The following is a 12,679-nucleotide window of genomic DNA, read 5'->3' on the forward strand; positions in this document are numbered from 1 at the left end:
TTATTGGCAACATTATCAGTGATCTTTCATACAAAGTTTTACACATCACGATAAATAGTTGTGGGGTTCTTGCTCTGAAGTGGTTGTACTGAAAGATACATTACATAAAGCAAGGGTTGGATGGCTTCAGTCTAGCTTCAGTATACTCCCTCCAAAAGGATTAATTATGTCTTAGTTGGGATCAAGTACGAGATAGTTTTATTGTTACAGAGAAAATAGAAATAATTTTTTAAAATTCAAATTATGTGATTAAAATGAAGTCAATGGGAAACAACATTCCTTTAAATCTGAGCTTTCTGGATGATGGATCCCATTCCTGTATTTACTACAGTAGAATTACCTGTGCTGGGAGTTTTGGTACCTCTCTATACAGAGACTTAGGAGATGGTCACTGCTATAGACTATGGGCATTAAGGTTCTGATTTGGCCAGTCATGCCCCAGATGCATCTGGCCACAAGCTTTACTAGTTTTTAGTAAGACACAGCAAGAGGGCCATGCAAGGTAATATATAGTGATGAGGTCTGAGGCCATGGAAGCTTAGGCAAAACTGCCATCAAAGCCAATAACAACTTTGTTTTGCGAAGTGAGGGGTGAAAAATGAAACAGGATACATTTCCCATGCCATTGTAAATACATTGAGATAATTCAACGTAAATTGCGCTGTGGTCCTTTAATTTGGGTTGTCATTTACTTGTGTTGTAGTTAGGCAAAGGCATCACCAGAAAAATATTAACTTGTTAAGCACTCATTTAGCGATGCACTGTATTTTAAAAAAAGTGTTTATAAAATATAAAAATTCACTCATTTATTCTCTAGGTTAAAAATAAAATCCCACCAAGGCCCGCATTTTACATACTATATTGCAAATGAATAATACATCCTATTAATTTTGTATTCAGGAATTAGTCATGTGTAATGAGACCTAATGATATTGCCTCATTCAGCTGGAGACTGGATGCTGCCATTTAACTGGCCAGAAAATGTTATTGTCATTTCTGTCAATGACAATTAGGCCCTATTCTAATATCTACACAATAGCTTGAGTCAGGAAAAATAGTTAATTCATTTATCTGGTGTACTGTGTTGTTTTCTGCAGAACTTTATCTTTTCCCTTACTATTTGAGATACAAAGAGAAAATGACTCTAGAGAGGTGGAACCACAGAGCTTCTTTTATAAATGAAGTTTAAATGGTGGTTAAATTGCATCATAGTGCAGTGAAAATGTCATGAGACACATTTACTTATTTTTCTGTCACAACTGACTTGGAACAAGGCACATTATCAAAACAACAACTCATCATAATCTGCTATTAACCTTCACAGCAATGCTGACATACTAGCAATTTGCACCTCCCATTTGCCCAAACCACACCCACTTTTTCTGGGTCCAAAACTGGCAGAGTTGGTAGCATATGCTTTATCACACAATGTTTTTTTCAAAACGCATCAGTTAATAGTGTTACTCCAGCAGAATTCTGCACTGAAATCCATTTCTCAAGAGAGCAAACAGATTTTTTTATATTCAATTTTGAAATCTGACATGGGGCTAGACATTTTGTCAATTTCCCAGCTGCCCCCAGTCATGTGACTTGTGCCTGCACTTTAGGAGAGAAATGCTTTCTGGCAGGCTGCTGTTTTTCCTTCTCAATGTAACTGAATGTGACTCAGTGGGACATGGGTTACTACTATTGAGTGCTGTTCTTAGATCTACCAGGCAGCTGTTATCTTGTGTTAGGTTGCTGCTATCTGGTTACCTTACCCATTGTTCTTTGGTTTGGCTGCTGGGGGGAAAAGGGAGGGGTTGATTGTACTGGTGGTGTACTTGCAGTACAGCAGTAAAGAGTGATTGAAGTTTATCAGAGCATGACTCGGGGCAGCTGGGAAATTGACAATATGTCTAGCCCCATGTCAGATTTCAAAATTGAATATTAAAAAATCTGTTTGCTCTTTTGAGAAATGGATTTCAGTGCAGAATTCTGCTGGAGCAGCACTATTAACGGATTCATTTTGAAAAAATGTTTTTTTCCCATGACAGCATCCTTTTAAAAAATTTGATTAAAAAGTTATTTGGAGCTGCAATTGCTCTTAAAAGCAGTATCTGTCTGGCTGGTTGCCCTCTCTGCACTCTTAGCTGATTTACAGGCCAGTAGGAGGATGACTCCTGTTATATTATGGAGCCTATTTACTAATAACTGAATTTAACCCCAAAGGGTTAAAGGGTTAAACAAGGGCCAAACTTCAGCAAATAAAAGTTGTTGAGGTGCTATAGAAGACAATGGGAGCTGTGCTGATCTTATTGGACTGCTTTAATCAATATGGACTTTGAGGTTTTTTATTTTTTTTCCACTAGGAATTGCCCAAAAAACTCAAATTTTTAGAAGATTTCAAGGTATTCTTAAGTGAGAATGTCTTGTAAGCTTAACTTTATTTATAATTAACTAATATGATATGTAATGTGTACTTTGTTTGGATCAATGTTTTGTAGATGGCAGAGCAAATAATGTTTTTGGGAGCATAATACTAGAAAATAATAAAGGGGAGAGACAAATTTAGCTACAAAGTGATGCAAATCAGATGAGAGTTGGTGTCAAACCATCAAAGTTATGCCAAAGAGCTGATATAATAATTATGTACAAATACATTAAAGGGCAATGCAAACACCACTCTAGGGGCCACCGAGCTACAGAGGAAACAGATTTGCAGTGAGGAAATGAGACTGTACTTGTAAGAATTGCAATGATTCTTTTTAGCAAGCAAAAGTAGAAGTTAGACTTTTGCTCTCAAATGACTATACATGAAATATTAAATGAAAGAGATAAATATTAACATACTGCTAGAAATTTCATTTGTATCCACACAAGATAAAAAAAAAAAACATCTATTACAAAGCACAATAAAGAAAAAGAATAAACACAAGGAATATGAAAACTATTTAAATACATACCAATAGGCAGAGCACCAGCTGGTAAGAGATCATTTTAAAGAGACAAGTTTATTCTATAACTATTTCCTATGTATTGCAAGTGAATTTATCTGCAAATTATATTGACACGGATTCATACAATGCTGCACCACCCAAAATCCTCAGGGTAAAACTCAGGGCATTATTGTCTACTAAATGATTGCCATTCACATCATCTCCAATAGCTACCCTCTTCTGGCCTTGCTCATAAAAAACAAGAAACTTTGTTTACTCTTGTTTTTCCTATACTCAACAGAAAGGATCTGTTCTATAATGAAAATAAACCCGAAAGCAACTTGAAAATAATCACATATTCTTCTCCCATCCTCACCCCATCCCTTCAAGGTTTGAATGTAACTGACCAGCAAATGCTTTGGAGATGCGATCTTTTTTCCATTCCCAAGGCTGATCATATTCCTCTGGGGGTCTCTCGTCATCTTGTGGCAGCCTAGATTCCCGAGGTCGTTGAGATGTAAGTTTTTCACCTTCTGAATCGAATCCATTTTCAGATGGCTCATATGGGGTGTCATACAAAGGTAGGGGTGTACATGTTAAGTCTTTTGACCCCCTTCTTCGAATTTCTACCACAAAACAAAAAGAAAGAAAAGCAGTTGTTTAAACACAGACAATGAAAAATGAAAGACTTCTCATGTGATATTCTGATATTCAGTGTTCTCAATATTCATTTGTCCTAAATTTTGCACAATCTTCATTACATGTACTTTAAAGAAGGAGAATTCATCAGAATAGTGTGATATCTTATTCTACAGGGAATTAGTCTATTCAATTGACATTGTTTGATACACCACATATCCTAACACATCTGCTTGACAGTAGGAATATACAAACTGAAAAACTGAAGGTAATTTGCAGTTTGCATGCCAGAAGGAATACCTTGAATGCCTTGGATTGGCTTTATGTTCCCAGTTTGTCCAAAGAGATTATAAAACCACGTGTATGGCCATTTCAGGCCATACACAGGCCAATACTTATATGGTACAGATATAAGCCCAAGCTGAACAGAAGGAACATAAATACCCTGGGTCAATGCAGTTTTATGCTAAGAGAAGCACTGGTCCAGGGTATCAGACAAACAATTATAATCACATTTGGCAACCCCTAGTGCTTTTAAATTTAGTTGTCCTTTAACAAAGAGCCAACTTATATTGGTCTATTACATGCATTTGTAACCACTTGCTAATAAAATAGTTACTTTGATTAAATCCCCAAAAAGAATAGTTTGCCATTCTTAAGAGCGCTAAGAAAAAAAACACACCCTACTACAACTAAACTTGGATCAAGAACACACATCTCTGCTTACTGAAAGTTTTATCAATAGCTGTTGACTCAGTGCTAGAAATCTGTAAACTGTTGATGCCTAGAAGCTGTTTTACTGTTTATCACTATCACTCTGAAACATGGAATAAATATACCATACTGTACAGGGGGTGGATGGTTTGTCCTCAGGACATGTTATGCTGTACTTGGAGTGACATTTTAGTCAAGTTATGCTCAAATAAATATGGTTCAAATAATTGAGTACCATGAAATCAAATCTTTTTCTCAGGGCAAATGAAAAACCAGTCCTTTGATTTCATTTATATTCTGTGTGCCCAGCATCTTTGAACTCACTGACAAAACTCGTCACTCATTTTAAAGGCAAAAGGCTGTGACAATATGGAGTAAGCTCCATGATGGAACAGTGCAAGGACAACAGGAGTGACCTGTGCAGCTGTTTTAAAGAAAGTCAGATGGGAAGGAAGTAAGGACAAATGGCAGAAGGGGGCAGATGGGAGAGGTAAGAATAAAATGATAATAAATAGTGGGTGCAGAAGAGATTGTTTGGCTTATTGATGTGTATTGTGGGGGTAACTGAGGCTTCACTTTAATTGCTTCCTTTACTATGTATTTAACAAATATTATACTATTTATTCAAAAACTAAAATTTAAAAGTTAATACCTTAAAAACCTGGTAAGAGAACCACAGGAATGATGGCATGATATAGCCATTTTGTTTATTAAGATTGGAAAAAACAACAGCCCTGAATATAGCAGCAGCATCAAAACCAATAGCAAATGGTTTGTTAATTTAAAAAATTACCCAGATGTCTGCTCTGGCTGGCCTGTTGGAGGAAATACAATTTGAAAGCATATAGGCCAAAATCATTTCTCAAAATTAGATCAGCCTACTCAAGGACTAGCATAGAGCAGCCATCATGTCTCAGTGGCCTTGATTGGCAGCCTGTTACATCCACTTCTCTTTTCCAGATGGCTTGTTTGTGCCTATCAGCAACATTAACCTATTCAGCTATGATTAGGACTGCAGAGTATCTTTTAGCTCAGTAATGTCCCCTGAAGAAAATTAGTCTTTAAAAAAAATTTCAGCTGCACATATATTTATAATTTATTTCACAGATGTCCAAGGCTCACCAGTTGTTGAACTGAACTACCTCCAACTCTAGAAAGCAAATTCACAAAGTTTTTTTTAAGGGTGGTGGCACACGCTCAGATTCGGGGAGATTAGTCACTCAGCCGAAGCAATCCGAGTGCCATCACAACTGCGATTCACATCATAGCTGTCGGGAAGGCATTTAGGTGAAATTAGTCACCATTAGCCAGGGCCCGCACCCCTCAGGGCCCCCCGGCAGTTTGCGCGCCACTGAAATGCGGGCCGAAAATCACGTACTGAGGGAGGTGGGGGGCCTGGCTGCACATCCCGCACCGCCCCCCTCTAGTTACATTACTGAATTTACAACCAAACCCCGTTTTTTTCCCTAATAAAATAAAATGTAACTCTAAGAAACTTTTAGTTTTAAATGTAACTTCCATCTAAATTTTCACAAAGCATCGAAAAACAGCTGAGCAAGAGATTTTTTGATACACTCTATGAATTAGAGAAATAAAAATTAAATGGATAAACACTAATACTGTTAATTATATTAAGAAATAACTAAAAACGTTGAAGATATTTTATTAATGTATATTGCAAAGTTGTCTAGAATTACATTTTCTTCGATTGTGCAAAACAGGTTTTGGGTGGAGGATCCCTTTTAAATTGTGTTTGAACATTATATACAGTATATATATCAAATACAGCAATGGGACTAGCAAGGAGAAAACACTGCAATAAATTGAAATTCCAACAGAAATAAAAATTCAGTGGCATCAATTCAGAAACCAGAGGAAGGAAGACCCTGCCCTATACAACTTACAATCTAAGTGATTCTGAAATTATATTTATTATTCAGTCTAATTAAGAAGTAAATAAAATATAAGGAGGAAAAAGGTTCCTGGCCTTCAGATCATACAATCTAAATGATTCTGAAATGATGTTCTTTATTATCCAGTTAGATTAAAAATAAATAAACATACATTAAACATAATGTGGATAAGAGTAGACTGAAAGAGAAAGTAATGTTGAAGTGGATTTGCATAAAAGCAAACAAGTAATCCTAGAGGGGAAAAAGACACTTTGAGAAGGGATGCCAAATATTAATTTCCCTTTGGGCTCTCTGATAGACTGTACATATCTCTAAGGTCATTAAAAAAAAAGAGTGAGACAGCAGGAGAATCACACTATAAATCACATGCTAGAGCAGAGAATGTTCCATGGTTCCTCTACTTTTCCTTCCTTACAGTTTCTCCTATATACATTTCATATATTATTTTTTTAAAGCTGTTTGTATAAAGGGGGCACAGACATTAAACCATATATTTTGTAGAATGTGTTTTCCTGTTATTTATGATTTTTTTTTTATTTCCTATTTTCAGCCAGCTGCAGGTAGAACAATGGATGCAGCAATTTGATTGGTTGCCCTGACTTACTGCCCATGTGCAAATTTGCCTAGTGTTGATTAATGACCCCCCCCTTCTGTTCATTTGGTCATAAAGATTATTTCTTTGCAGATGACATTCGGATAATACATAGACACCCCTTCACTAACCACTGCCATTCAGACCCAGATTGTCCATTGCCTCCTAGCTATTTATTCCTAGATGAACCATGCCACTTTAAACTCAACCTAGCTTAAACAGAGCTCTTGGTCTTTCCACCCAAGCTTAGCCTGTCTTTTCTTTTTCGCTATTATTGCAGATTTGTGACCATTTACCATGTCGACTCTGCTCGCTGTGTTGGGATTATCAAAAACTCCATCTCTCTTCTATCTAATCATATTAATGCCACAGCTTAAGCCTGACACTTTTTTTTTCTCTGTAATATTGAAAAGATACACCAATTTCTTTCACAAGTAACAGTTAAACGCTAATCATGCCCATTACCCATTACCACTTTGACTACTTCAACCTCTTACAGACAGTTTCTGACAGTCTCTTTCGCTCCACTCAGAGCCAAATTCTTTTTACACCATCCACACCCACTGACACCTCTCCTCTAAAACCTTTATATCTTGCTCCTCCTTACGTCTGAATGCTATCCCTGAATTTGTCTGTAAGGTACATTCTCTAAATCCGTTTAAAACAAACTCAGATCCAGTCCTGGAATTTAAAGGAGAACTAAACCCCTTGTACTGAAAAGCACCCCTTAACTGCCTGCAATATACCCCCCAGCTCCCCGCATGGCTCCTTACAGAACAGCATACTTTGATTGGAGAGGAGAAAACATATAAAGAAGTGCATAATATGATAGGCTGCTAAGCTAAATGATCTCAAATTCTTTAAAATGGCAACCAAAACCTGAAAGACGTGAAAGAAAACAGAAAACTACCATTCAAATGGAAAGAAGGATGGCAAAGACTCAGCCGATGATCGGCTTAGGGTTGCCACCTTTTCGCCCGGTGCAATCTGGGCAGAGGGTGGGGCTGTGACGCGTGGGGCCATGATGCGGATGGCGTGGGCAGTGACATCAGGAGTGGGACTATGACGCGTCGACCAGACAATCATAGGAAATCCTGCCCAGTTTTCCTAATTTGGAAAACAGGGCAGGCAGTTTTGACCCGGGCAGCTTTTCAATTGGTCTTCATTTTTTTTTTTTTATTGTTTTTGAGGTATTTGCCTTTTCCTTCTGACTCTTTTCAGCTTTCCAATGGGGGTCACTGACCCCATCTAAAAACAAATGCTCTGTAAGGCTACATATTTATTGTTAATGGTACTTTTTATTACTCATCTTTCTATTCAGGCCCTCTCCTATTGCAGTCTCTTATAATATCAGTGCATGGTTGCTAGGGTAATTTGGACCTTAGCAACCAAATTGCTGAAATTGCAAATTAGAGAGCTTCTGAATAAAAAGCTAAATAACTCAAAAGCCACAAATAATGAAAAATGAAAACCAATGGCAAACTGTCTCAGAATATCCCTCTTTACATCATACTAAAAGTTAGTTTGAAGGTGAACTACCCCTTTAATGTATCTGCTGCAGTATGTTACTAACTTTCTAATAAAACAATGCCAGGGACCTGGGGATTTCTGAATAAGGTATCTTTCATAATTTGGATCAACATACATTAAGTAAGAGTCCTGCGCTGGTCCATTTTTTTGAACCTGTACCCGACCCGTACCCTGCAATCCGCAACCCGGAATGTAAACCGGATGTGACATCATCGGAAGTAGACTTGATCAGAAAAAAGGAGTAAAAAAAATAGCTATTGAGAAAACCCGCGGCCCGACCTGTAGAAACGCCGACTCGTGTCTATGCCCCACCCAGAACTTCAACCTGCAACCCGCAGGGTACCGCAGGTTTTTGCGGGTAACCCGCGGGTACCCGACCCGCTGCAGGACTCTACCTTAAGTCACCTAAAATACATTTAAACATAAAATAAACCATTTTCACAATACCCTGTGAGAATTCACCAGTTTTCAAATGACCATGCTGCAATTAATCATTTATTATTCTTGCAAGTATTGAGCAGCAGCATGAGTGATGAAACATTAAAGAGTGTATAAAAAGAAATAAATAGATCGGATTCGGAGAGTTTAATTGAAAATGTACAAAACAAGCTTTCATTTTGGTCTTTCTTTCTAAGCATGAAACACCACTGTGGAGGAAATAATGATTTAAACAAAGGACAGCGGCCTGCTGTTTAAAATCCAGATGGCTCTGATTAGCAAATGCACAAACCTCAGAAAACTAACCTCTCTGGTGAAAGAATATCCAGAACATCAATGGACAGATTGCCAAAAGGTTAAAACAGCCTACTTCCAAAAGACCATAAGGTATAATAATCTGGATACACCTATTATAATTCCTGCAACAACAAGCAGTGTATAATTAATGAAGATTCATTATCTTCCTATGACAAATTACTGGTTTGCGAATATTACCATTTTCAAATGAGCTAATTAGATTCAATTTCCAAGGAGTTTTCTATGTATGATAAGCAAATGAGCATTATCTAGATTATGTAATATTTGTATATAGTCAGATCCACTAATGTGAGGATAGTGGTTGTTATTTTGACTTTTTACAAAAAGAAAAATCAGTACGTTATAGAATGTGGGCTGAAAGTGCCTGCCTTAATTTGAGGGTATTTACATCCAAGCTGCATGAATCCATGTTCCATGGCCAGATGTTGATTTTCACTAGGGATGCACCGAATCCAGGATTCGGTTCGGGATTCGGCCAGGATTCGGCCTTTTTCAGCAGGATTCCGATTCGGCCGAATCCTTCTGCCCGGCCGAACCGAATCCTAATTTGCAAATGTAAATTAGGGGCAGGGAGGGAAATCACGTGACTTGACACAAAACAAGGAAGTAAAAAATGTTTTCCCCTTCCCACCCCTAATGCATATGCAAATTAGGGTTAGGATTCGGTTCGGTATTCGGCCAAATCTTTTGCAAAGGATTCGGCCGAATCCAAAAAAGTGGATTCGGTGCATCCCTAATTTTCACAGTACTTCATTATTAATGAAGCAGGTAAAAAGGTCTGGAGTTGATTCAATGTGTGGAATTTACATTTGGAAGCTGTTGCTGTGAATTCGCAACCCAGAGATTTCCCATCATGACATCAGCAAGTAACACAGAGAAAACCAAAGATGGGACAGACAATTAAAGGACTGCATCAGTTTTAGGGTGATGGCACACAGTAAGCTTTGTTATGTCGATCTTAATGTTATACTATGGAAAAGTCTTTTTCAGGGAGCCTTGTTACCCGAAGTAGCGCAGATTTAACCACCCTAACAGTACAACACCAATAAAGTATTGTTAAAAAAAAAGTTGCTTTTTGCCCATGACCTACTGTACATCTGTAGTTGTTACAGGTGTAGGATATTTATGCACTTCATCAATAAGACCAAACATTAATTAAAACAAAAATAACAATAATGCACAATGCACTGAGATCACTGGGATCTATGTTTCAATCACTGGAAGGAGGAAAGCTGAAGGAGTAATAATCCTGAAGCCAAGCCATTGCTTCATGGTCATATGATAAGACACCTAGCACAATAAAGGTTACTAAATGTGAACTTGGTATAGTAATAGTATAAATTGGCATGAAACTGGCAATAATCGTAAATGCTTTAACAGATATCTGGGTTCTAAATGCACATTAGATACAACTCCTAAAGTGAAGCCCTTCATTACATGAGGGCCATGGCTGATGGGAAGATGTGTCACCAACATTTAATTTGAGCTACTGCAGGCAACAAATCTCCCAAAAAGGTTTCCACAGCGACAATAACTGAAATTGCCGGTAGTAAAATCTACGTGTTGCATGTAGGTGCAAGTTGCCTAGGGAGAAAACTTTAGGCCACTTTGGAAAATGAAGAGTTCCATAGGTTTTATCACAGGCAATTTAAATTATTGCTGGTGAAGAAATATTTTCAGGAGATTTGTCACCCGTAGTAGTGCAAATTTATTGCGGGTGACCAATCTCCCTGTCGGCCATTACCCTAGATGTCTACATTTCAGTGGAAGAAAGTGGGAGCAGATTAATATATTTCAGAAGTGGGACAGGAAGGAAGTTGTTGGTTGAACATAAAACATTCTATGGTGTTACTCCTATGGGCAGAAACAACCCTGAGTTGGCATTTCCTATATTGATGTAGCTGTCTCTAACAAACTGAGAATTTTATTTTCCATTATTTTCCATCATTTTTTTGTGCGTGATGTTTAACAGGGTTTCTTGAATGCATGGAAAGTGCATAGAAAACTCCCCACAGCATCCTGTGGCTTTGACCCACCACCATGCTTTACAATTGATATCAGGTTAATTTAATAATATGCTTACTTTGTTTTTCGTCAAACAAGTCTTTTAGAACTGTGGTCAAATAATTATCTAGAGCACATACAGTTGCTCATGGGCAAATTTAGTTTAGTCACTTCTTGACGTTCTTTTGGACATCAAACGTTTTCTCCTGACACAGCTCCCATTTAGATGTCATTTGTGCAGCCTCTTTGTAAAGGCAGTCTCAACTCTCACTCTGACATTAATAGTAGCTAAAACTACCTTTAGGTCATGATGAAATTGTTATTCACGGAGACTTCCTTTAATATTTTGAATTCTGCTCTCAGGCTGAATTTACAGGGACAACCTTGTTTGGGTAAGGTGATATCTATCTGAAATCTTCTCCACTATTAGAAGAACTTCTGAACAGTGGAATGAATTCTATAACTTGCCTAATGATGGAACTTATAATGCAGCCAGCAGAGAGAATGGGAATTTAAAGCTACAAGCCTGCTGCTTGTCTATTGGTAAAGAGAGCTACATTATTTCAACTACATCAGGTTGCTGTTTCAAATGCCAAATACGGGAAAATGTGTTACAAGAAATATTTAGTGAGCAAAAACTGGTATCACTGTCCCTTTAATATTTGTTATGTCCACATCTCGACCTGCTAAAATGACAGAGAACATGCATCAGTGGATGATTTTATTTATACAGCAGTGCTAAATAATTCATTTGTAAAATTACTCTGCCAGCATGAAGCAAAATAAGTGTTTATTCTTCCCCAACTGCCAAGGTTAAAATAAATAACTGTCACATAAAATAAGAGCAGTGTACACACAATTCTTCCTTGTGCTATGGAAACATTTTTTCATAATATGTAACCATAATTTGTGGTTTTTGTGTGACTGCATTCCTTATTTCAAATGTTCCTACTCACAGGCTATGAATAATGTCTACCTGATAAATGGCTTTTGCCCCAGTAAAAAATTTGAGTTGAGGTATCACTATGGGCAATGTTAGGTTGTTTACACATACACACAAACTACACACCAGCTAACATGAAAAATTCACATAAATCCATCAGACTAAAAGTTAAGAAGTAAAATCAGTTTTTAAACGAGTGTCTTGGATAATTTATTACAGTCTCTAAACTGTAAATATTAATAAATCCAAGAGGGGCAACTTTCTCACAAAAGAAGATGTCCAAATGTTTGGACCTTCAGCAATAATATTGTTAAACAAGGTGGCTGTTAAAATTATTTTGTCAAAGGATCAGATCCACAAGAGAGTTTTCTAGGTAGCATGCACATGGTTTTTATTTATTTTTTTCTTTTCAATCAAAGTATACGGTTTACTGTAGATATCAACTAAAAGTCAAGGTTGGATTTAAAACGGTTCATCCTAGACCGCTTGCAACAGAGAAACATCCCATCCCATTGGTTATAAATAGAATGGGTTGCTTAGAAATTGAATTGTATTCCATATAAGAAAAGGATAATACAGACACTGGGACAGACATTCAACCTCAAAGACTGAAGAAGGAAGGTACTAACATCAAAAGTTAACTGCTAATTGGTGTTGATTGCTTGATAAA

At 37.3% G+C, this 12,679-nt stretch overlaps 1 protein-coding gene across 13 annotated transcripts in view; it reads right to left on the reverse strand.

Annotated features, from left to right (window-relative positions):
* Positions 1-12,679, reverse strand: part of shf.S (Src homology 2 domain containing F S homeolog) — a 117,880-nt gene that overhangs the window by 63,184 nt on the left and 42,017 nt on the right. For all 13 annotated transcript variants that reach the window (XR_005966639.1, XM_041588331.1, XM_018255516.2 and 10 more), the window contains exon 3: positions 3,326-3,544. Coding sequence is in view for 12 of the 13 variants with exons in the window: in XM_041588331.1 (XP_041444265.1) it covers positions 3,326-3,544 (219 nt within the window). In the remaining variant the exon portion in view is untranslated. The remainder of the gene's footprint in view (positions 1-3,325; positions 3,545-12,679) is intronic.

The sequence above is a fragment of the Xenopus laevis genome, chromosome 3S, assembly GCF_017654675.1.
Source record: "Xenopus laevis strain J_2021 chromosome 3S, Xenopus_laevis_v10.1, whole genome shotgun sequence".
NCBI classification, from domain to species: Eukaryota; Metazoa; Chordata; class Amphibia; order Anura; family Pipidae; genus Xenopus; species Xenopus laevis.